This window comes from Tenebrio molitor, chromosome 8, assembly GCF_963966145.1.
Source record: "Tenebrio molitor chromosome 8, icTenMoli1.1, whole genome shotgun sequence".
NCBI lineage: Eukaryota > Metazoa > Arthropoda > Insecta > Coleoptera > Tenebrionidae > Tenebrio > Tenebrio molitor.
The window spans coordinates 1,271,608-1,298,302 of NC_091053.1; the positions used below are offsets into that span (position 1 = coordinate 1,271,608).

The following is a 26,695-nucleotide window of genomic DNA, read 5'->3' on the forward strand; positions in this document are numbered from 1 at the left end:
ATAAGAAACGTCATGATATATTCGCTAAATAAAATAAAATCGTTTCTGCTTTCCGTCATCGGAGTCGCACCTAGGTCATTAATCGCCCTATCCCGATAATAAACTTTGATGGTTTGGTGGTGTGGTCGTTGGATCGACCTTCGGCGTAACTAGGGTCGATCAGTCTAACAAGATGGACACGCGACGCGCAGGAAAGGTCTTCCTTGTCGATCATTCGTAATCGAAAAACTTCTCTCGGAACACCTGACGCGTCCTACCCTTCGCGATCGAGTCCACGGGGAAGACGGAAACTGGCAAAAGAGAGAGTCGTGGGGTTGGGCGCGGCCGGGAACCCCCGGGACTCGCTGTCGGTGACTCTTGTGCGGTCCGGGACACGTGCGCTAATATCATTTATCACTGTGTTTCAGCATGGACGGTTCCGACCTCTGCTACGAAGTGGTACGGAGGGCATCCTCGGGATTCGTTTACAGCGAGGCGGTAGCTAGGCAAGTCGGAGTTTAGTGCGTGCGGCGGCAGACGTGAACTCGCATTTTTACGATGACATGTTCAGGGTGCAATTTGGGAATAAGAAAGGTGGAGGCGACTCTCCCCGATGAGATTCGTTCCTTCCGGTGTGAATAATTGAATAGGTGAATCAGACGCGGGGGCAGTTGACGTCGGGGATCAGAAGCCTCCGCCCCAGGGTGCACCAGACCGTGTCGAATCACGCCGCCGCCGCCGCCGCTGAGATTATTCCACGTATTCCATCGCCCGTCTGTCTAACCTGTTCCTCTTCCAGTCATTACATGCGTCAGATCCTGGAGGCCATGAGGTACTGCCACGAGAACGACATTGTCCACAGGGACATCAAGCCCGAATGTATACTGTTGGCCACCAAGGAGAACTCGGCGCCCGTAAAACTCGGCGGTTTCGGAGTCGCCGTCCAATTACCGGATAGACATCCGGCTAATCCGGGGGGTGAGTCCGTGTTTTATTGTTTGTCACGTGCCCGGACCCCGTACCCCAGTTTCACGTTCGTCATCGTCCTGTTTATTTGTGGCGACACGACGACCTCAAAGCAGCGTCGGCGACGCCATCTGGGCCTGAAGAAGCGCACGAAAGGCACTGACGATTGTTTGTTTCGGATCAAGTGCAGGAAGGAGTCGATTTGGTCATTGTTCACTTTAACTACTTCTGGAATTTTCGCGTTTTTTCAGCCTCAGGGTGTCCTCCTAGATCGTGTCCCACCATTCAAACCCTGTGCAAATGAATTTTCCTTACCCTTTAGAGTTATACTAAGACATTGGCGCGACCTTGACGCGACCTTGAAACACAACAAGAGAGTAAAAAAGGCATTTGCGCAAGGTTTGAATGGTGGGAAACGATCTAGAAGGACGCCCTGAGGGTGTCTAGCCAGAAAAAACGCGAAAATTCCAGAAGTAGTTAAAGTGAACAATTACCGTGTCGATGTTTTCATCCTAATATTTTCGATTTAATTAGTGCCCGGACGTTGTCGAACATTCGCCGAGTACAAAAACGGACACCACTCGCTCCTCCGACAAATATTTAAAATTCATTTGAGGCTAATTTGAATTCCGAACGGCGGGTCTGGCTCGCATCTGACACCGTTTTTCGATTCGATAATTCAGTGGGGTCTGGAAAAGTTCACCGCTTTCGATTGAAAAGCAATTCGAAACTCGTCCCAATTATAAACAGAAAATGGCGGCAGCTGTTGTAAAATAATCCGGCCATTAAGTGCTAAGTTTAGCACTCGGTTTAGTGGTGCTATCGGTAAATAGGCGATCGTGTTACTTGCGAGCAACTCGAGGTATTTATTCCCGATCTTGTACGTTATTTTTGGATCACGAAGAGTGATTTCCTGTTTTGTAACGATCGATGTTCAAAACGTTCTTTCTACGAGTGCAAAAAATGTTCGATGGTTTTTTTTTGGGAGTTTTTTCGTGGGTTGGAAGCATACGAATGTGATCCTACAGCGATGGGAAAAGTAGGAAAAGGAATACAAATTTTGACGGGGAGAGAACGACTAGGAATGACTAGGTGTCGGATTAAAAAAAAGGGCAACAAGAGGGATGCAGATGTTGTTATCGTACGGATGTGAAGTTTGCAAGATGAGGCCTCTTGTCGAGTTTGTGTAATCACACAAGTGCGATAATAACGTATTGCGTACAAAATTTTATCTGCGAATGTTTTAAAAAATTCAAATTAAAGTCACAGTGATTGTTTTCAAAATCATGACAACGGCGTAGCAAGATCTGCCTTCGGACTCAGAAGTAGCAGTTTCGGCCATTATTTCAGTTCTCTTCCCAGAAAAATCGGGTGTCAAATCAATTCGCCCGTTTGATTTTCTTACTTTTTATGGTTTAGTTACTTTATCCTAAGGGGTGCGGTAAAATGTTTATTATCGCACGGTATGCGGTAATGTAAAATTACCTGTGTGGCGGTAAATAATACGTAAGAAATAATAAGTAGATGACAAATAAGAACAAGAGAAATAAATCGATTTTTTTCTTCAATAACAATTGGGAAACTAATTTTGATTGGATGTCCATGGCTGACAACATAAGTACCGAGTGACTATAAATGATTGAAAATTATTTTGTTATGTTGGTAAGACATTTGAAATCTTTAGTTGGCGACATCGTTGGCATGACACACGTAATTTTTAAAATTGAAACAAACGTCAAAAAAATCTAAATCGACAATGTACTTCGTGACTTAACCTAACCTAAATAGAAATGACTGACAGATAATGCACGACAAGACTTGCACTACCAACTGCATCAGTGTTGCCAATCCACTATTTTCTTTCAATCATTTATAGTCACTCGGTACATATTCCCTTTGATAGATAAACGACTAAAAACTGAATTTATGTGAGTTCATAATTTTCTAACATACCACAGTGTTTTCGAGGATGCTTCTTTTATATTTTTATTAGTTGGTTACAAAGCAGTATCTTTGACTTTTACATCCTACACCGAATTTTCTTTATAAAACATTGTAACCTTTTTTTGTTAGTTGATTTTTGGTTCGGTGAAGCGATAAGAAAATGTATCGTTTTGATAAAGGAAAAACCAACAGAGTAGGAAAAATATTTCCAGATATTGGAAATAACACACACTAATGAAAGCACGTTTACTTTTTTATCGAATTCGTTGGATTCACATTTGACATTTTGAATTTTTTTTTCAGCAAAAGATTGATTGGATTTTTTTTTTGGTCATTGGTTTTATTTATGTTTAGTTTGCACCAAAAACTTTCGATAATCTGACGAAACAAGTTTTATTTTTCAATAGTTAATTACAGTAAGAGTGAGGAAGGCAAAGCTTTCGTTCACGCGATCGCGTGTACGTGAACGAAAGCGGCTTTACTCTCGAGTGCCATATTCGGTTTGTTTGTTCGATACCTCCTTATAAAGTGAGTCTGTAACTTTGTGAGAATGAAAACCAGTGAGTGAAAGTGAAGTGAACGAAAGAGAAATCTTCACCCACTGGTAAATAGAGATACAGACTCACTTTATAGGAAGGTATCGAACAAGAATATTTTTGTTTTGTTTTTCTTTTCCTATTTCTTCGCTTGTGTTACTCTCGTTCTTTGGCCACATTCGTATGCTTCCTGGTTTTAGTCGAAGAAAAGATATGTTCGCGCCCCGTTTTTTACCATCCCTCCGGTCCCCGGATTGAATTTCGCATCGTTCGAACGACCCCAACAAATTCATTACAGAACGAACAGTCTTCCGCTTCCGAAATTGGCGAAGACTTCCTTATCAGCACATCCTAAATAACCCCCCGACACACAACAGTAACAATCCTCCGGGCAATCGGATTAACCGGCGAACGATGAAAACACATTTCATAAAACAAGGAAAGTCCGGAGTCGGAAAATTAAACAGCGCCTGGAACGGCCCACGATTTCGATATATCGGTTAAGGTCGCCGCCGCCCAACCTTCCGCTCCATTTCTCTCCCCCACCCCCGGCTGGGGTTGTTGCGTAAAAAACGAGCGCCCCCCCCGATGGCCATCAATGAAGTTGGACACGATGAACAACGGACGTCGTCGCCGCCGCCGTTCTATTTTTGAGGTGGTCGTGTCGGCAAAAAGTCGAAATGAGAAAATGAAAAGTCGTCGTTTCGATGGTCGAAGGCGGGGTTCGCGTGTGACATTAAGAAATTCGAAATTGGCCGTTCTGCGGAATCGCATTCAAATGTATGCTAATTCGGCCAGGCGGAACGATATTGTTGCACAAAAGAGACCAGCTCGTTCGATATTGGGCGACCACCGGAATCTAAAGGGCCCCGCTCGTGTTTTGCAACATCTAATTTGGAAGGACCGAAAATTTATTTCGGCAGTTTGATTAATTAGAGGATTTGAAAAATGACGTCCTCGCCGCCGTTGTGTATCGAAACCGGGCGGCGGTATCGATCAAACAGACGTAGACACGTCAAAAAGGGACGCTAAGTACTTTTTGATGAAGTTCAAGGATCTGTAGCACGGTCGAGAAGATATCGCGTCGATTCTTCCATCCCTCGACTCCAGCGATTCTCAACAAACCTCGCACGAACGCCACTCTGTGCAGCGCGGTCGCGGCGACCTTGAAACGTTCGCCAACCGCTGGTCTACAACGTCGAGGGGGTGGGGCTTATCAGAGCACCGTAAAAGCGCGTCTCGTTAGACGTTGCAGCAGATTGCGTCGACCTGAATTCGATATCGATCGAACAACAGGTGGATCGTCGACAATTTCGAGCTCATCTCTCGCCGTTCGATCTTTCCTTTTGTGATTGAACCGAGTGCACGTAATCGAGCCGCTTTTGTTTTCCAAATCGTCACTTAACCGATCGCCTCGCCTTCGACTATTGATCAGTCACACCAGCATACCAGTTCATACATTGAATATGTGTTGGCGGCCTGCAGAATGCCTTGTGTCAGAATACCGGACCAACCTCAGTCCTATGGGTCAGCTGTATCTAAAATCTGACAGAGCTGGTAAGCCACACTCGCCAGCGCTTCTCTTGCATCACCCACCATCGTTACCACGCGTGGTCAACAGGTCATGGGGAAATTCGACCGTCTCGCAGGACTACTGTATCGTGGTGTTTGTTACAGGCGTGGTTTTATTTTTGTCGGGTCTGGGAGACCTCGGCGTCGTTGTGTGTGATTCCTCACGGTCTGTTGGCCACGTTGTTTTATCCGCTGACCGGAAATATCGCCCTGTTCACACATCATTTTCATAATCACGATACGAAAATCATCGAGTGTTGCGAGATGCAGGCCGGTCGGGGGTCCAACGGGGATGACTGCCGAAGACTTTCGCCGTTTCGATGTTGGTGGTGAATTACGTGACAGAAAAAACGGAGCAAAATCATGATGATGATGATGATGATGGAGCGTTTTATTTGGGTTGTTTGGTTAATTTGTACAAATACAACGGTTGGATGATTGGTAACGGCAAGTGTGCTTACTCTGATGAGAAAGTTTAATTAATATCCTGGACAAAATCTGTGTTTTCTTGTATCACAACAATTGTCCAACAGGTGTCTGGTGTCGGGTCCTAGTTTGAAATTTGTGGAACAGTTCTCAACAAGTGCAGATTTGTTCAATACTTTATTTACTAAATCCTCACGTTGATGCTAACATCTTCCACGTCAGAGACAATAAATGGTGGCTCGTGGATTATAAACAAGTTCGAAATTATCCACTTTGGAGTTTTTTAAATAGGAGATTAAATTAAATTTCTTCAAAAAATGTTTGAAATGTGGCAAAAAATAAAATAAAGATAAATTATTCTTAATATTCAACGTCAGCTTTATGTTACACAAGAAACAGCTTTAAAATGTTTTTATGGAGGAAAAAAAAGTAATTGAAATAAGAAATAAATTAAGACAATTTGTATATTATACAGGGTGTCTTAAAATTATCGTATTCTGAGTTAGTAGGGAACGTTTAAAAAAAATTGCTGTCACTTTGAAAAAAATATCAAAGTTGCCAATATTTGTTCAGAAGTACCTGATTAATATTCTAGCTGTTGTACACTTTTGAACAAAAATTTGAAAAATAAAACTTATTTTTCGAGATAAAGCTGTTTTTTCAAAAAATGTCTTTTCATTTATATTTTAATATTTTACATAATCATCCTCACCATATTTCAAAATGAATGTCAACCATTTATATTTTTTATTTGAAGAAAACATAATGAAAAGTTTGAACCTTCAGACCCATATATCTTTGTAAAGACCCCCCCCTATATTTTTTATTTTATTTTTTCGAGATTCCTGAGATTTTTCCCTACAAGATCCCCGACTTGGAATACGTTAATTTTGCGACACCGTATATACAGGGTGATTTATAACATGTGTAAAAAACTGTGACATCGTGTTCGGGAAGTCATTTTAAGAAAAAAATGTTAGGTCCTATTTTGTTTATTTACAGAACTACATCAGATTTAAATTTTATTGAAGTAATTATTCAAGTACAACTTCAAAAAATAGGTATCTAACTAGAAAAATATATTACTGTGAAAGAAAAATTTTGCCTATAACGAAACCTGTGAGATAGTCGACGTCTATCAGTAAATCTTCGGCGATACTCTCTAGACACCTGAAAACCGTTACCATCACAATACCCATACAGATGCACCAAACTCATTCATTTTGACTATCAACTAGTTATAATTGTTTCACAAATTATGTTGTTTATTTCCATGGCTACTAGATTTTAAATCATTTGTTTCAATAAATTTTAAATCTGATGTAGTTTTGTAAATAAGCAAAATAGCACCAATATTTGTATAACAGTTTTTTCTTAAAATGACTTCCCGAACACGATGTCAAAGTTTTTTACACCTATTATAAATCACCCTGTATATCTTTTTTGACTAGTAATGTCAGGAAAAATAAAACGATTCTTTTTATCGTTGTGGCGCCAACACTACCAGGTGACTATAAAAGTTTGCGATTATTTTTGATAGGTTGGTAATTCATTTGAAAGACAGCTTCGGCAAAGTTTGATTGATGAACACTGTTATTGGAAATATATCATATCATCAGTTTCTTTTTTTGTACCCAGAAAAAGTGGAATGTCATGTTTTCTTACAGCACCGTGGAAGAGTGGTTGAACGCTTTTTAAATACTCCCAGTGCAGCTACAGGAAAGTCTGCTGGACGTGACACCAGATGTTGTGGAAAATGTTAATCAAATTGTTCAACGAAATCGACACAATTACGTGCGTCGCTGATCCCAACAAGTAGACTTGAATGAACAATTAACCTTTTTCACCCCTTTACAAAACAAATTTACTTCATTTTAGGACTTTCCCAAAAAATCTCCAAGAAAAAATGCGTTTACATCCTTACAAATATTCCTTGGCTCCTGATTTTTTCTCCACGGATCTAATTTTGTCATTGGCACAACAATAATTTACTCAATTATGACATCTAAAACATTTTTTTTTTTTTGTGATGAAGCTTGGTTTCACCATTTTGGTTTCGATAATTTTCAGGATTATAGAACTTGGTCAGCACTTGGTCTCCACAATGGTATTGAGATCCCATTGCGTCCAATTGCAAAAAAAAAGAAAAAGAAAACTTTCCAATTCGATCATTTCGAACAGTTTTTCTAAACACTCATTTTTATGTTTTGTTAAAATATACAGTTTCTTTTTTCACTCAATTAATTCCATGAGTTCATGTTTTTCACAGCACATGAAGAATTGTCATCACTCATCAGAATAACCAACATGTGCGTTGCCAACATAAACATCACAAACCTTTTACAGTCACTTGGTGTGATTCAAAATAGAGCGTTGTAACACGTTGAGCAGACAACAAAATCGCAAAAACTCGTTTGTAAAATCGTAAAAAATTCGCATCTTCGTAATTAATCATCAGCTAAATCCTCGTCGCACCTGCACTGCCAGTTGATAAAAACATTCAGATTTCGGACACCTGGCTTGGTTGTTTCGTCGTGGAAAGCTTTCGCTGTCTGCCCGCGAAGTAATTATTTCTCCATTAAAACGGTGCAATTACGACTTTTTGTGGGTTTATTTACCGTGCTTAATTACGCGCTCACCGGGGTTGCTTTGTTGATGGAATTAAAGAAAATATTACCGTTCTGGTCAACGGCACACATTTTAATTGCATCCGATTTTTCCGAACGAACTTTCCTTCACGTCTCGTTTATTATTTCACGCGGATTTGCGCGGCCAAAAGTGAAATATCCCCGGTGCTCTCCAGACGCTCCCTGATTCTTTTTTTATCGAGTGGGAATATCCTTTTGTTCGATTTAACAATCGTTGGAGGTGCGCGAAAAGTGAAAAGCGCGCCGGGAAATTCGGGGGCGACTCACCCAACTCGCTAATTTATGTACAAACAAGGGTGGGCGAAATTCGGATTTTTTTCAGTTCACGGAACGGCGAGTTTATTTTCGTTAAATTTGCAATCTGTTATTGTTGAGAAAGGCAATTAAAGTAGGTTTATATTGTGTTTTGTTTTAGTCTCTAAGGTTTCTATGTACAACAAAAATAACAATTAATTAAAATAAAACCTTTTCAAGAGTTCACACTCACAACAGGTTATGGGCCCAGTGAGCGCAGTTCGCGACGAGTAATAAGAGTCATAAGTAAATTAACGAACTTAAAAATACGCGTAATTTGTTCTAACAACGTTCGATGGCCGACGACAAGAATAAGGTCCCTCTCTTCGACGGATCGAATTTTTCGAATTGGAAATTCCGCATGGAGACTCTGCTTGATGAACTCGACCTCCTGGACATCCTGGAAACACCGATGAATGCATCAGTGGAAGCCGTTGATGCCTCAGATATCACGGCACAAGATAAAGTAAAAAAGAAGGAGCAACTAAAGAAAAGGGATAAGAAGTGCAAGTCCCAGATTGTCCAACGAGTGGCCGACAGTCACTTGGAATATGTAAAGGACAAGGAAACTGCATTTGAAATTTGGACGGAACTGACAAATACATTTGAACGTCAAGGTTTGGCAGGTCAGTTACTACTACGAAAAGAGCTTCTGTTGATGAAATATAGCCCCGCGAAGGAAACGTTGGAGGCTCATTTTCTCAAATTTGATCGAGTCATGCGTGATCTACGATCGACTGGTGCCAAGATGGAGGAACAAGACATCGTGTGCCATTTGCTCTTAACGATGCCTGGTGAATACGACTCCGTCGTCACGGCCCTGGAGACGCTCAGTTCAGAAAAACTCACCATGAGCTTTGTGAGGACTCGTCTGCGCGACGAGGACAGGAAACGGGAAGGCAAGCAGCGGAAAAGCAAGAATGAAACGCAGCCACCTTTGGCTTTTGCCACACCGGAAGGAACGAAACAGAAATGGAAAAATGAACGAAGATGTCACAATTGTGGAAAATATGGTCATTATCGTTCAGAATGTAGACTAAATAAATCAAGAAGTGAACATCAACAAAAACAATTCAAAAGTAGGAATGCTAACGTAGCTACAAACAGTGCGTCAGATGAAGGCGAAAGTGAATTCTCAAATGAACACAGTTTCTCGGCTTACCTGAGTGGAAATGTGAAAAGCACGGTTTGGTGCCTTGACTCGGGAGCGTCCGAACATCTGGTAAAAAATGGCAACCATGTCAGTAATATACAGAAACTGGATCATCCTGTGTGCATTAAAATTGCCAAATCAGGTGTCACACTCAAAGCGGAAACATTTGGAGAATTTCGAGGCAAATCTGTTGTTGGAAATAAAGTCTACAATATTTATATTTCAAAAGTCCTTATCGTTCCAGGATTAGAAATCAATCTGTTATCAGTGCGGAAACTTGAGATGCAAGGACTTGCTGTTGTCTTTAAGCAAGGTTGCGGACGGATTCTCAAGGGAGACAAAATTATTGGTGTCGCACAATGCAAGAACAAACTGTACGAGCTCAAACTTCAGGAAAATGTTGAGGTGGCAAATCTCAGCAAGACTGACGGAAGTGGGAAACTTTGGCACCACAGGCTCGGGCATATAGGAAACAGCAAACTGCAAAAACTGTCACAGATTGTGGACGGGGTGACGATCTCTGCGAAGAATGCTGAAACTTCACCGTGTGACGTATGTGTAGGTGGAAAGCAAACGAAACTCCAGCACAAGGAAAAACGACCACGAACAAATAGACCACTGGAACTTGTACACAGTGATCTACTTGGACCTGTCACTCCAGAATCTCACGACAAAAAGAAATACATCTTAACCTTCATTGATGACTTTACACATTTCACTGTCGCCTATCCCATAAGTTCAAAAACTGAAATCCCTCGTTTTTTTAGAAAATATGAAGCCATGGCCACAGCTCATTTCAACCTTAAAATATCACGCTTCAGGTCTGATAATGGTCGTGAGTACATGACGAACGCACTCATGGAGCACTTCGAAAAACAGGGTATCCAGATGGAATGCACGGTTCCTTACACACCGGAACAAAATGGGGTCGCAGAGAGGCTGAACAGGACTATAGTGGAGAAGGCGAGATGTATGCTGCTGTCCAGCAACTTGCCAAAATCGTTTTGGACGGAAGCAGTCACCACAGCGGCTTTTCTGATAAATCGCTCTCCAACTGTAGCACTCGAGAACTGCACTCCGGCGGAAAAATGGTTTGGCTTTAAACCTAACCTTAAAAAGGTACGAATTTTCGGCTGCTTGGTATACCAACATATTCCAAAACAGTTAAACCCGAGGAAATTTGACACTCGAACACGGAAATGCATTCTCCTAGGCTACGCACCAAACGGCTACAGGCTCTGGCTGTTGGAAGAACGAAAAGTCGTAGTTGGGCATGACGTCATCTTCGATGAGGCTACGTTTCCATCACCCTATGGTAACGCTAATACGGCGGATCGGGAGGAGGATACGGAAGAAGAAGATGCGGAAGAAGAGGACACCGAAGAAAAGAAACTCGAAAATGAAGAACCCGATGAAGATGAAGAGGAAAATTGGAATGATGCGACGGAGACTCCGGGAGCGAAGACTCAAAAATTCACACCGACGCAGACAAGCTTACCAAGACGCTCTAGTCGAACTAAAAGGAAGCCCGAGTACTTCGACGAGTACACTGTCATAGCCTTGAACGCCGAGGCCTATGTGGACGAGGCACCCCTGGACTATGAGGATATCAAGAACCTAGAAGACAGAAAAAAATGGTACCAAGCTGTGTTGGAGGAATTGCGCGCATTGGATATTAACGAAACGTGGACTTACACGAAATTGCCACCTGGAAAAACGGCTATCAACAACAAGTGGGTGTTTCGACTGAAAAAGGACGCCAACGGAGAACCACAACGGTACAAGGCGAGGTTGGTGATAAAAGGTTGTTCACAAAAAAGGGGGATAGACTACGACGAAGTATACGCTCCTGTGGCAAGGTTGACAACCATAAGAACACTTCTCTCAGTAATCCACGAAAACAACCTACATGCGATGCAAATGGACGTGAAGAACGCCTTTCTTCACGGAAAACTGAAAGAAACAATCTACATGAAAGTTCCTGATGGAATCAACGGAAAAGACGGACTCGTGTGCAAGTTAAATCGCTCACTATATGGTCTTAAACAAGCACCTCGTGTTTGGAATGAACGGTTTGATACATTTATTAAAGGGATTCACTTCAAACAATCCCCACATGACCGTTGCCTGTATATAAAGATACAAAACGGCACAAAAATCTACCTCCTGCTGTATGTAGATGACATAATTTTGGCTGGAGACGACAAAACGACGCTAGACCAGGTTACAGCCGCTCTCAAAAGAGAATTCTCCATGTCCGACCTCGGAGAATTGCGGAACTTTCTTGGAATAAGTATCACCCGGAACGACAACGAGATGGGACTCTCTCAATTCGGATATATTAAGAAATTGCTGACTCGATTTGGCATGCAAGATTGCAAGGGTGCAAAAACTCCGATGGATGCAAAAATTCAACCCGAGCAAGTTGAACCTGCAGATTGCATCGTTGATACAAAACCATATCGCGAATTAATAGGGTGTCTGATGTATCTTATGCTTTGTACGAGGCCCGATTTAAGTGCTGCTTTAAATTTTTACAGTCGCTTTCAAGCAAACGCAACCGACAAGCAGTGGGTTGAGGCGAAGCGTATGCTCCGATACCTGAAGGATACTCAACATTTTGGGCTGATTTACCGCAGGCAGACAGCTCCAGTCCTCGTAGCTTACGCAGACTCAGACTGGGCAGGATCCTTAGACAGAAAATCCACTACGGGATTTTTACTGCAAGTCCATGGAAACGTCGTCTGCTGGTCGACGAAGAAACAGAACACGGTGGCTCTCTCATCCACGGAAGCGGAGTATGTCGCCTTGGCATGCGCTGCTGCTGAGCTTGTATGGCTCAGAAATCTCCTCCGGGACATGCACGTCACCTACGAGGATTCCACCATCATGTTCGAAGACAACCAATCCTGCATACACTTGCTGAGCAAGTACGAGCACCGAAGGATGAAACACCTAGACGTCAAGTACCACTTTGTCCGGGATTTGGCAATGAGCAAAATCATCGATGTCAAGTATATACCATCGAATGAGCAGAGGGCGGATATCTTGACAAAAGGATTACCACGAACTTCTTTCGAAAAATTAAGATTGCTTATTGGAGTAAAAGAAACTCAAACTTAGATACATCCATAAGTTTCTTTTTTGAGAGTAAAATTACTTTTGTTTTCGCCACTCAACATTTTTTGTTGCTATTGTCGAAATGACCTATTGTAATTGTTGTAATATTAACGTAGAGATTATTTGCATTATATAGAGCTTTAATTGTGGGGGAGTGTTGAGAAAGGCAATTAAAGTAGGTTTATATTGTGTTTTGTTTTAGTCTCTAAGGTTTCTATGTACAACAAAAATAACAATTAATTAAAATAAAACCTTTTCAAGAGTTCACACTCACAACAGTTATGAAATCATTTTTGTGTGAGGAAGACGAGTTTCTCTAATGTGTTTTTAGGGAATGGTTCGTTCCTTCCCCGTCAGATCGTTTTATTAGATGTCGGTAGGTAGCCCCGGGATCGTTTTTCTTTGTGTTTGATTGTCCCGATTTTTCCATTTTTTTCTCCATATGATTAATTACCTGTCGATGTAGAGCTCCGACAATACGGAGTCCGAATACCTATGCCTGTCACAATTTAGATACTTCCATCATCTAGTTCTCTCGCCCAATGCACATCATTAGTCGACGGAGATGATGCATCTTCCACTCCTCGAAGGGGAGTCTGGACCCCACTTTACGACTACAACTTGCGCCGTTGTAAAACCACAAATTAAAAATGTTCTCCCGTGTGTTTTCTTATGGAGGTTCGTGCTGCAATTCAGGGTCGTTCGGTTGATTGTCTGGTTGCCTGTTATAACACTCAACGTCGCTTTACAAACGGTTAACTCGTATTAACGCCACTCTCTTTTGCTAAATGGTTTTCAAAGCGTTCATCACTTAACTGTTGTAAACGTATTTCATACTGTATCAAGCGAGCTCGATGACCTTGGATTGCAAGACAAACCTCCACAAGAAAACACATGGAATTGTACAAGTTAGAAAAGTTTATGCTTTTTGGGTTTTGTAACAACCCTTCTTCTTTCGTGCCAAAAAAAATGTTCCTTGACTCTCCTCCGAGGAGATCCACGCACCAACATACCGACCACGTGACATGATCATTTCATAGGCACAATATCATCTGTGTTTGTCGACTTTGTCACCTTTCATCGCAAAGCTTGGAAAGGATGCTGAATGTGAATGTTCCTTTTCCGTTTCGCCGCCATCGCCATCTTCGTTATCTCTGTTCTCATCGTGACTGGTCCGCAGGTAGGGTAGGATGTTCGAGTTATATGGCGCCGGAGGTGATCGAGAGGCGACCTTACGGCAAGGCGGTGGACATTTGGGCGGCGGGCGTGCTCCTCCACGTCCTCCTCTCGGGTGTGTTGCCTTTCCACGGGAGCGGCCGCAGACTGATGGAGGCCATTTGCCGGGGGAAACTGCACGTGAGTGATGTCCATCTTGTGTTTTTTCCTCCACCTTTCGCTGCCGGCGGAGCTCCTTCTATTATTGACGACGATGGCCTCGTCAATAATTGAACGGGGCGAAATTAAGAGATCGATCGGATTGAAATATTGCAGGTGCTACGTCGAGAAACGAGGAGAGAGATTTTTTTCTCGCGTCTTGAGAATTGTTCCAAGGAAATGAAAATGAAAATAAAAATGTAGTTGCAGATCAAAGAAATTGAAAGAAATTATAAAATAAAAATACGAAATGAATTTGAAAGGAGAAAGGAAGCTAAAAAAATTAAGGAGTAGTTATCAGTAGACAGACTATCTGTGTTTTAGCCCAAGATCTTATCTATTTTCTTATGGAGGTTCGTTTTGCTATTTAAGGTTTTCGACTATCGGATGTACAGTAGAATGATTTTTAATTGAAAAACGAACCTCCATAAGAAAATGCATGGCAGAGCTTCTCTCCTCATAGTAAAACAGTGATGTTTGAAGGATTGATGGAAAGCATAACAATGTGTGATTCAGAAAATGGAACTTTTATAGTTTTGTACTACTAGGGGTGGGGGACGTTAGGAAATATGGTTTTGAAAAGTTATAAGAAAGAATATTTACGAAACAAGGTTTACAAAGGTGCAACAAAATTACAGGACATAACACAACATCCGTTATGTAATTTTATACTGGACTGGAGGTCGTTGTAAAGAACAGACTGTTTTCGTCTCCTTACGTAAGACGTAAACCAATTTAAGAGAGTGCTGTTGAGGCCACAGTTAGAAAGTTTGTCTAATAATAGATCGGGATCAATGCGACGAAAGCGTGAGCTATATTGGAATAAAAAGGACGTCCCCCAGATTTTGAATATCTAGACGAATCGAGTAGATTCAATTGGTAGTTCTCGAAAGGCTGCAAAAACCTTGATATTAATTTATATTAAAAAAGTGGTGTGAAAATGGTGGATGCGCCGGGAAAATCTAGAAATATACAGGAAGTATCTTAAATACTTGTAATAATTTTAACAATTGGAAGAACTCGCCAATTTATGAAACTTTTCTCTATAACATTTTTACGAAAAATAAATTAGCCATCAAAGTGTACTGTTTTCTCAATTTCGTTGTAGGTCGTAAAATTTTATTCCATATTTGAGCGATTAACAGGAACAATGGTTGGGTTTGAAAACGTTGGGAAGCGGGCGTGTGCCATTTTTTGTACAATACAAATATACAAAATGTACCGGGTGTTTTTTTAAATTTCACCTCGTGGTAGACGTTGAAGACTCGATTGTGAACGCACCACTCATGCGAAAACGTAACATTTAAAGAGCTGATCCCTGATCCGTAACCCGAATAGTGCGTTCACAATCGACTCTTCAACGCCTACTATGAGGTGAAATTAAAAAAAAAAACAACCGATACAATACAACCCTGCTTAAAATATTACCTGCTAGTGGTAAACTAGGATATATTATTATAAGTATACAGTATCATAAAATTTTACGACCTACAACAAAATTGAGAAAACAGTTTACCCGCCTATGGGTAAGAGTTTTCTGTTGTGGTAGAAACGGAGCCTTGTCAAAAGATTAAATAATGAAAATTAAATTTCTCATGGTTACAAGAAAAATAGAGACTAGTAAATGACACAAAACGACTCGTTTGGTAAAAATTGGGGGGCAAAAAACTGTTGCGAATTTTGCAAAATGTTATAGAGAAAAGTTTCATAAATTGGCGAGTTCTTCCACTGGTTAAAATTAACACACGTATTTCAGATACACCCTGTATATATTTTTTGTTATACAGCAAAAAGGACAATTCCAAATCTCCACACATCGATTGTAGCTTCTCTAGGAAAATTGTCGAATTTTTGGTGTAATAATAATTGTATTTTTTTATTTAAAAAAATGCAATAATGGTGGATGCGCCGGGGAATACATTATTGGAAAGCAAATAAATTTCAGCTTGTAAATCACACGCTGCACTGCAGAACATTGTGGCAGTTGTCTAAGAATATACCGCGTCAGCTTTATCGGTTTATTGATTTTATGCCCAAAAGATATGTTTTAGGCAAATTAAAAACTGCACATTTCCAGTAATACATTTTTTTTCCACCGTTTCCGTTAGTAATATTTGTGGGATCGCTTACACAAGCTTAGTTGTGCTTTCTCACGACAAATAATGGACGCGTATCTGTTACATTTATCTGCATTCCAGATGGACTGTCCGCAGTGGGAGCTCATTAGTGATAGTGCTAAAGACTTAATACAACAAATGTTAGCTGTGGATCCGAAGCAGCGGATAACGATACAGGAAGTTTTAAATCATAGATGGCTGAGGGTAATTATGGCGGAGCCGGGACGATAAGTACGTGCCAACTCGTGCTTTGGGATTTGTTCCAGGATCGCGATAAGGGCCTCAGGATTCATCTCGGCGATTCGGTAGAAGAACTTAAAAAATTCAACGCTAGGAGAAAATTAAAGGCGGTCGTCTTGAGTGCCGTCAATTCTAGTAAATGGTACCCCTACGACGACACGAACGCGGACAGCTTCTCGGACTTCGGAGACGACGAAGTCTCGGCGTGCGGTAAGTCCCATCACGTTTTGTGTTTGTCGTCGAGTTCGTCATCTGACGTGAACCGAGTCGTAACTAGATTTTCACTTTATTCCACGTAATCGGATTAAATTCCGGACCGGTGCAGGAACTGTGATGGATTTAAATTTGCGGCAGGATTGACTGGTGCAGTTTTTGCTCGGCCAGAACCCTGGTAATTGCGCGTTTTGTGTCAGGGAAAAATACGCGACACGTGAGAGGAAAATATCAAAACCGGTGAAACTGCACCGTCGCTTTCCAAACTTCCAGTCGTTGTTAATCAAAATGTTAATTCGGACGGAACGCGGTCGTGTAGCTACCTATTGTGATAGATTATTGCTACATGCTTCTGTTATAATGTAATGCAGGGGGTGGTAGTAATACTGTGCGGGTACTGTGGCCAAGCGCCTAGCGCGCCACTTTACATTCGGCAGGTCCCGGGTTCTAACCCCGGTGCCGCCTGACCAGGTGTGGGTTTTTTTTCAGAGGTTTCTCCACACCATCACATCGTGGTATATCTCATATCACATGCTGGGTCAGTATCAACCTCTAAGTACCTTCCGCACCCATCGTCACCGTACCCATCCCGAATCTTCCCGTCAGTGTGGCTGAAAAGGCTCTGGAAAATGAAAGCTGTCTCCTTTCCTTTCCTTGAGTCCAAAATCCGTGAAACCGTGGGATTTTGGGCTAGACTTTTGATAGCGCTGCGAATTACATTGATTGCATTGCTTTTGATTAGAAACCGTTGAAAAAATTGTCCGCGAGGGTTGAACTCAGGCTTCGTTCAAAATGAACTGGAACCTCACAAAGTGAAACACATAACTTTTTTCTAAAAGATACGACAGAGTTAATTCTGCAACAGGGCGGACATCGTTCCTGTGATCTCCGCAGACTAGTCATACACAGCCTGCGTCATCCATTATCTCTGGTTAATTATTAAAACGATAACCTCCCGGCCGTCCTTCTCATTCGTTCCCATCGACTCGTCCGCGTCACGAAATCAGATCGACGTGAACAAAGAATTCGAAAATTAACGCCCGACCCTGTGCAAAATGACTGCGGAATGTCTCCCGGAGGCAATTAAAGATCCCGATGGAAGAAAATCGCTACGACGCCAAATTGAAAATCGCCAACGTGGCGAGCACCGCGACGATAACCGTCGAAGAGGTCGTCAAATTCCTCTCCTCCCACGACAGCGACTTCGCCTCCGAGGCACTGGAGTATTTCGCGAAATATTAGAACAATTCGGGAAGGAGACGTTGACGTGCGTTCCTGGATGTTACGGGGTGGGAAAGGGAGCGGTGCCATTCATCATGATGGAGGATCTGGAAGGATATTCTCCTTTGAAAGTCGGAGGATCGCTGTCTGCGGACTTGATAGCAGTTATCCTGAAACAACTGGGACGTTTCCACGCCCACTCTTTCGCCAAAGGGGATCGATGTCGCGACGCAACAAGTAAGCGAAAGGAAGCGCTCCTCACGGCGAAGGATCTTCGTCCAGGAAGAAGTGTCTGCGTCTTCGATCACTTGTCGGATTTATGGCAGGACCACGGGGATTATAAAGTTGTGACGCACGGCGATTTATGGTCCAATAATATACTGTGGTATCAAATGCTGTTGTTATTAACCGGACCGCGAGGGATCCGACTTTATCACACCTCTATCCGCGCCAGACTGGGTTGGGCGTCGACCCTCTCATCTTTCTGGGTGTTGAAGAGGCACACCAGGTTCGCGATGGGTGTGGCGCTGTTGTTGTCCGGCGAGGGTCGTGGGTGAGGACAGGATCTGTCAGTTCTTCCAACAAGCCAAGAGGGATAAATCACCGAGGTGGAAGAGCAAGATGCTGGAAATCATCATGGATTGCATCGATCAGAGCTGGCTGTGATGTTTGTTGATTAATTAAAGGGGAGCGTGTTTGTTTTGGCTTCGTTTAATCAATGTATTCAATTTCGACGAACAAAAAGGATGGATTGTTTGTTTTGTGGTAATAATCGTTGCGCAATGACTCCGAGTTAAGGTCAAGCGATTAAAAGATTCGTTCTGGATAAATAAAGCAAGTCGGTGTTGGTTTTTGTATATTTTTATTCGCATAAAATAGTATAAAGAATGATCGACGATATAGCAGAGAGAAGACAAAGGAGCTGTTGCTCGACGAGGAAATTAAAACAGTGGAATTGAAAGAAGTCTTTATGTTTTGAAATAAAAACTGTTTTGAAAATGAATAAAGTCAGTTGTAACAGTAATTTTGTGTGAATGTTGTAGATATAACGCAACTACGTTATTATCGCACTTGTGTGGTTATGCAGATTTGGCCGACGGCCTCGTTGTGCAACCCTCGTACGTGTGCGATAATAGTGTCTATATTCCACTCGTTACGTAAATAACTATTAACGTACGATAGAATGCACAATTTTGGTAGACTTGAAATCATATACAGTTCTCCAGGACAGTATTTAATAGCACTTGAACTATGTGTTTTTTTTGTACTCCTATTGGCTAATACTGTAATTATTAAAAGTGTTTTTCATTGGGTAACAGGATTCATTACCCAAGGCCCGTTGAATAATAACTTCAAAACTCACTGCATATATCATAGCAATTAGTTTATGAAATCCAATCGCGAATTTTAATGTAATGGTATAAAGTATACAAAGTAATAATTTCAAAATGTCTGTTACAAACGTCACTTTCAGTTTGTCTAATAATGAAACTTATCTAGTCATGGTTGTAGAAAAAGTATAGTCTTCTATTCGCGGATAATGGCTATTACTCGCTTGGATGAATTACGCCACTCGCCTGCGGCTCGTGACACAAAACACACGAAAATCATCTCGTGGCCTCTCTGATGACAACGTTATCAGCAGTACTGTCGCTTTCCTATAAAGAAAAAATATTTCTGCGTTTTGATAACATGACGATCTTAAAATTGTGCTCTCACAACACACCCCAAGTTTATGGAAATTGTTTCCCATTTTATTTCCGCTTGATCCAGCCCCATATCATTACTTTTTAGTTACCCTTGCCAAGAGGCGATCCTATCATCTTTAATCTTTAAATATTCCACGTCCGAATTTCCACAGTTTTAGGTTGTAAAATTTTACGACTCGTAAAGAAGAGAACCTTGTATTTTCGTTGCAAAATTCAATATGTCCCGTGAAGAAAATCGATTGTAATTAATTTTTTGCCGGTACTCTCTCTCAACTCTTTGATACCAAAGCCGAGTTATTTTGTCTGTTTTTGAAGTCACCGCCGCCGATTTGTTCTGGAACCGAAGTGGAGGGAGGGAAATGCATCCCCGACGATTTTTGGGTTTGCGTTTTTCCGATTTGAAAAATCTCCCTGAAGTGTTCATGCCAGATTATAGAAAATGGAAATGCACTCGAGGAAGTCTCGGCGTCGGTTAGAGAATCACAAAATAAACGGCAGAAGTTGCAGAGACCGAGCAAAAATTAATAATTTATATGAAACGGTCGCAAAATACATAAAAGTCCCCTTTCGGGGCTTTGCCTCCATTTAAATTAATTACGGCGCCTCCTTGTTGGGCCAAGCTGTTTATGTGGCTCCGCAAACCCGGAAGATTCGTCCGGAATTGTGGAATCCTTGTCCCGAGAAAAAAGCTTCGGTGGTCCGAAGCACTTTGCTAATGCGAGACTGTCGAGGTTGCAAAGTGGCCGCCCCCAGATTTAATTACGACGAGACTTTCCCCCGCTTCTTTCGGAGGTGAAACATGCCCCGGGCCGTGTCCGCGGATTAGACGAGCAGCGTGCTGACCCCCGCCCCCAGAGGTGCGATTGTCCGCCGCCGCCACTCTCTCTCGTTTCCATTCACGCGGTCTTGTTATTGCTCCGCCAATTTTAATATAAAGTGTGTATTTAACGAAGAGGAGCTGTTGAGCGAAAGCGGGTTAATAAATTGCGCTAAAATGTAAATTGATGGGGCACACCTTTTATCCGATCCGTCGTAGGGTGTAATTGTTGTTGGAAGGGACAACGGGGGCGCAAAGAATTTTCTTTAAAACGTGCAAATTAATTTCGTCGGCGGAACGGTGGTGCATCCACACCCTCCAGGCCCCGGGGTTATAAATGCAAATAATGAAGGCGAGCAGTAATTAAGAGTTTTGCAACCCCCGGAAAAAAATTCGCGGAATTAATTACGGCGACGGCCTCTTTTGATTGGTCGTAAATAGGAAGTTAATTTGTCTACGGGGGCGGCTTCGTAAACCGATCTGTCCTTGAGCTCTTCACTCCATAAACCGCGCTAAATTTAGACGCCGAATGGACCATAAAACGTTTACAGATAATTCGAATTTTGCTCGTTGGGAAACTAAATATCAAGACAATTACGCTAAAAATAAATTCCATCACGAGACCAGAGCTTCCACTCGGTTCTCGTTTTCATTTTAATTTCCTCCCCCAGTCGGAGAATTCAATTCGAACACCCAGTATAAAACGAAAAAGAACGACTCGCTTCGACGGATCGAATGTGATGACTTACGACGTACGAGTTCATAAACTAGCTGCAATAAGGAACGGAGAATCTCCGAGTGCTGCGACGAGTATGAGCAAACACTCCCCGAGTTTGTTCCTACAGGATAATAATTTCTTCGAGGGGTGAAAAAAATTCATGAAGTTGCTTGCAGTGTTTCCCCATTCGGGCACCGACTGCGACGCCAATTTTATACGTCCGAAATAAATATTTACGCCTAGGATTATGTAAAAATTTTTATTCGTTCAATTTCACCACTTGTATTATTCACGGAACTTTTCCGATATGTGGGAGAACGACACGGAGTAAAATACGTAAGCGGAATTTTTATGTCACTTTAAAAAAAACTGTCACACACAAGACACAAACGTTTCTGCTCGATCGAGGTGATTGGAGAATGTGTTTTGGTTTGCGACAGGACCAGATTTCACAGTGAAAGAGATATTTTCGTTTTCATCTTGGCTCTTTTAAACTGTGTGACTTTTGATTAAATACGTAACGTGTGCGATATAGGCATCATTATCGCACTCGTGTGAAGTTTGCGCGACGAGGCCGTAGACCGAGTGTATCTGTACATGGAGACATTTCAAAAATGAATTGCATAATAGGATATTTATAATTACGTAGAATGTAATTTTTTTTGACGAGAAAAAAGTCAATAGAAATATTTTACTCACGTTTAGGCAGGTCCAGTCTAAAATTTGTTTAGGGCTAAAGTTGTTACAATAACTTTGTGCAAAAAAAATCTACGAAACGTGCTTTATAAACTTCCCGAAACACGCTTGGAGATAAGAAGAGGAACAAGACAGTCACGAATTGAGACCGATAATTGATAATTAATCTCAATGTACATTTTGAGCCACTGTAATTCTTGTATTCGAGCGAAAATATCGTTAAACTTTTTTAATTTACAAACAAATCTACGGCAAAAGTTCTTAATTTGATATGAAAGATATTTAATGAGCTTATTAAAACGGCGAAAATAATCTGTGCTTGAGTAGTCTACAACAGACTGCACTTTTTTTTGTTTACAATACAAACTTTTTTAAATTCGATCCAACACATGCCAAAAAAAAACCAGTTAGACCTAAGAAGGTCCATCACAATTTGGAAATCTCAAAGACGAGATCAGGTTAAAGAGAGGAGCTGCGAGGAGGCCAGCTCATTCGCCAGATTTGAATTCTATTGAGCGTATGTGGAGCAAGGCGAATTCGAGATTAGATGTTCTTGAGTGTTAACATCTCGTCTGTAATAAGCATTTTTGGCATTTATTTATTTGACTTTTTGAATTTTTTTTATAATGTGGGTACCATAGCACATGCCTAATGAGAAAATTGTCTCAGTTTGTTATTAATTTTTCCACTTGCAGGTGCTTAGGTTTTTACTTGAGTACCTCTTGTAGGTATAAATTGTTTGCGTGCCGGCCCTTTGATGGCGGCGGCAAGTATCACCGCGACCGGTGTTAATTCGCTTTGCGCACGTCTAACCGGCGGCCGTTTCGTTGCAGCCGTGTCAACGATCCTGGACTCACTGGACGACATCTACTGCCTCCAGGAATCGCACCCTCAAGAGCGCGCGCACCTTCTGGCCTTGCTCGAAGACACGCATCTGCACGTCCTGTTGGAGGTAAGCGGCGGGGTTCGGAGCGCATGTCCTCCTAGTACACGACGACAGCTCGCGGCCTCTACAACCGCGATTGATCGCCGCCAACACCACGTTTCCGTTGCTGCAACGGCGGCGGCGGGCACGCAAATAAAATAAACGTTGTTTCTCTATAACGGTTCGTGAATCATCGATGGGGGGCGGCGGGACACGTCTTCCGCCACCATCGATGGGCCACGTGGTCGTCGCCGCTTGAGGTGCTCCCGGTGACGATGCGGCACAAGAACAAGAACCAGGATCTGTTCCACAGTAACGCGTCGATGGCCGTCGACGTCCTCTCGATGATCGGCCTGCTGGTACGACCGGGATGAGCCGGTCCAAGAAAATGCAGACATCTGTGTTGTTTCTGTTTTCGGTTGCAGCTGTACGACAGGATCGCGAGCAAAGTGGTCACGCCGGTGAGAGCGCCACCTAGCGACGCGGTGCAGAGGGCCAGAGACGCCGCCGACGCTCTCAGGGAACTGGAACATCGACGCGACACCGACCACAGGGATTTGCAGGAGCTGAGGGATCTGCTTTGCCGGCCGCACTTCAAGGTAAGTCCGTTATTGATCGTCTAGTTGGTTGACGCCGGTGCGCTCTAGATGGCGCCCCACATCGCTTCGGGGAAATACTCGATTTTGATCGTTGCCACACCACTACGGTGCCTTACTCGTCTGAATTATATAGTGACTTCGCTCCAGGGGGTTGTAAACGCGCCCGCCAGACCTTAATTGGACGTGTAAAATGCCGGTGACACATCCATCCGGTATTCGATTACACTCGAGCCGAAGAGTATTACTGTTAAAGCCTGTCAAAAGCTCTAATTACTCGATCGGACTTACGAAATTATGGAAATCAGACGCTGAATATTAATAAGAACGCTGCAGGCGGCGTTATACGTTGTCGACGTTTTATCACGAGACTTTCTCGTCTTTTATTTGTTGCTTCTGAACCTGAAAAGCTCAATTTTTTATGCAACCGTACGCGAAACGAGCACTTCGCGTACCTAAAACATCCCGCGAAATTCGATTTCGCGGCCGTTGCTCTTAACTTTGAAACCACACAATTTACAATACTTTTTAACTCTGGAGGAGTACACGAAACCTTGAACATCCTCGGGATTGTCATACCTCGGCCGCAAGCCGCCTCGGCAGCAATTTTTCTCTCGCTACGTCACAGAAAGGTTTCGCGGCCGTGATATACAAATAACTATTATACCGCAATTTCTGTTTTCGTCACATTTTTTATAACGACAGCAATACTGTACTAGATTGTTCCCCAAATACACAAAAACAAACTTGCAAATACTAGACGGTTCGTTAAAAGAACCAACTCTGATTTGATAACGTTGCAGCACTTGTAAATATGATGAGGTACGTACAACGCAGTCGTCTTGACTCTCGTTAATATTTTACAGCTGTTACTTAGCAAGTACAATCAACATTTTGTAGTTGAGTGAGAAACGGCGAATTCGAAGCTGCAGCGTCGTTAGTTGCCACCCAGCAGTCGTTAATTATTCGAGAAGAAGCATTAAGCATGCGACATACGTAACAAAATAAGGTCTACAAGATGAGAAGCGCCGAGCTCAATAAGTGCCTAAGACCCTAATTAACACCCTGCATAAATATGTAAATTACAGCAGACACTAACCCTCACTGAAAACGTTGATGAGTCGACTTATTAGGATCATATTTTACAAGAGTAATCGCGCGACGCGTCTCGATAAATAATGGGGTTGGTTTAGAGAATCTGTGAGGGGGAGGGAAGGTGAGATGCCGAAAAATTGACAGAACGAACCTCCGTAAGAAAACGCACGAGATTTCGGGCTGAAACTACAGTTAAGCACTTTTTTGGCGTTTTAGCTGCAAGAGAAGGACACCGACGTCCTCGCAATTCGGCCGGGACGCCTCGGGAGGATAGGGTGACTCTATCATGATTTATTTAAATTGTAAGCCATAGAGACTTATCGGCGACGGAAACAATTTTTTTATTGTGCAGCGTGGGCGGCGGTTGGAGCTTTACTGCAGCCATAACTCCTTCCTGCGACGCTTCGCTTAATAGACGTCGATTAAGTGACAAAAGCGAAACCGGGATAATTCGCATGGGTTATGGCGTGTCGACTACCATAATCGCATCTGACGACGAATGGATGATGTGCGAGACGCATCGTGATTTATGACAACGACATTGTTGTCTTGTCTGACTCGTTGCTGATCGAATCAACCGGTCTCACTTTCACCCCTTGTTGTTGTCGTACGATTTCTGTGATGTACGGTTTTGTCGCGGGAGTGGCTTTTTGTTTTCTAGACTCACCGAAACGATCTTGTGTTTTGCGAGCGAGACAAAGCAGCCAAATTACACAAAACAAACAATAAAGGAAGTCTCACGGTAAAAATGACGAAATTTGTGCGAAAAAGTATTTTGTTCGACTCGCGTGTCATGGCTAATACATACTCGTGAGTCGTTTCGACCAGTACACGCGCAATGAGTGTTGGTACTATTTTCGCCGTTTTCTTAATTTTTAACGTGCGAGATGAAATTCAACTCCAACTCGGCGGAACAAATAGACCGTCGACGCACGAACGCTCCTAGGCCCTTGTGTACAAAGAGATTGTTCACGCTTTTCGGTGAATCGTAAATGTTGACGTTTCGTTATCGAAGACTGGTATTCCGGGCGCGACTTGTTGTCTTTTCTGACCGCCGTACTCGTGCTTTCAGCTCGCCCTCGCTGTTAGTTCTGCTAATGGTCGTTCACAAATCAAGAAAATATCGCGCCGGCGAATTATTTTCGTCGCTGCGAGCGCAATCAGCCGGATTCGTTATCTGTCTCGTTCCATTTTGGATCCGGGACGTTGAATAATCGTGGTGGATTTTTCAGTAGGGCGCGATGCTTTCAAGATCTGACTGGCAGGGTTTCCCAGATAAGTTTTCGCCGGTTCGTTTCGGCCGTATCAATCACGGACGCCGCAGGAAGCGACCTGAGATATTTTTCATCACTGTCCGAGTTCATGTTGTTCTCCCCCTCGGAACCGGGCCGAGCTTCCTTCCTGCTTTTAATATGCTCGTTTCCTCTTTCTAGTTTTTGTCGAATTAAGCCAGGCGAAGACACTAGAAATTTGTCGTGTTGTTGGTTCGGAAGAGGACGTGAAGAGTCGGTCGGTGCTGATAAACGGGCCGCCGCTCTTGATACAGAACAGAACATCAAAGAACACGGTAAAAACAGTCATTAAGATTTCAGACGGCTCACAAGGATCCCTCGAGTAACACAGCGAAACTATTAATTAAACGAAGAACAAGAGATTATCGAGGAGTTGCTGACGGCCTTGGAGGGCCCTGGAAACGCAGCTCTTTCCCTCGTTCGTTCGGAAGATCTCTCTTGATTGCGCTGTAATGTTTGTTGTTAATTCAAAGTCGAATTTGTAGGTCGGAATTTACAAGAAATCTCTCGTAACAACATCTTGTTCTTGGTCGGTTTTAAAACTGCCAAATTTACATAATGAATCGCCCCTCGCTGTTATTTTTAATGAAACAAGGGGGCAACACAATTTTTGTGTAAACAAGCAAAAGAACAAAGTCGAACGGTGTAAATACGAATTATTTTTATTGACGTCCATTTAAAAACAGTTGAAGGATAAACAGTAATTTGCAAAGGTGAAATAAACCGGCGGAACGAAAGAAAACAGCTTAACGCAAATTGTAAAAAGAGACGGCGACTTTTGCAAACACGTTTTTTTCAACGAAAATTAGCAAAGACTTTTCCAGGTGTTACAATTTATTTTTCCTTCGTCGAGATATTTTTTTTTATGTGAATTTGTCGAGCTTTGGAGTGCGATTTGAGAATTAAAATGGGGGTAGCACGTGCATCTGGAATTCGAAGAGCGTGATTTTCCTAAATTATGTCTAGTTTTGAATTAGTTATTTACGAAATTAGTGCGAGAAGACATTTTTCGCGCATGAGCGCATTATTTGAGGACGAGCGACG

At 42.4% G+C, this 26,695-nt stretch overlaps 1 protein-coding gene across 9 annotated transcripts in view; it reads left to right on the forward strand.

Moving 5' to 3' along the window:
• Window positions 1-26,695, forward strand: part of CASK (peripheral plasma membrane protein CASK) — a 165,891-nt gene that overhangs the window by 17,907 nt on the left and 121,289 nt on the right. For 7 of the 9 annotated variants that reach the window (XM_069056590.1, XM_069056591.1, XM_069056592.1 and 4 more), the window contains exons 4-11: window positions 408-485; window positions 779-957; window positions 4,911-4,982; window positions 13,819-13,994; window positions 16,211-16,333; window positions 16,396-16,579; window positions 22,577-22,695; window positions 23,094-23,267. In XM_069056590.1, the coding sequence (XP_068912691.1) occupies window positions 408-485; window positions 779-957; window positions 4,911-4,982; window positions 13,819-13,994; window positions 16,211-16,333; window positions 16,396-16,579; window positions 22,577-22,695; window positions 23,094-23,267 (1,105 nt within the window). The remainder of the gene's footprint in view (window positions 1-407; window positions 486-778; window positions 958-4,910; window positions 4,983-13,818; window positions 13,995-16,210; window positions 16,334-16,395; window positions 16,580-22,576; window positions 22,696-23,093; window positions 23,268-26,695) is intronic. The other 2 variants (XM_069056596.1, XM_069056598.1) reach the window with 1 other exon arrangement.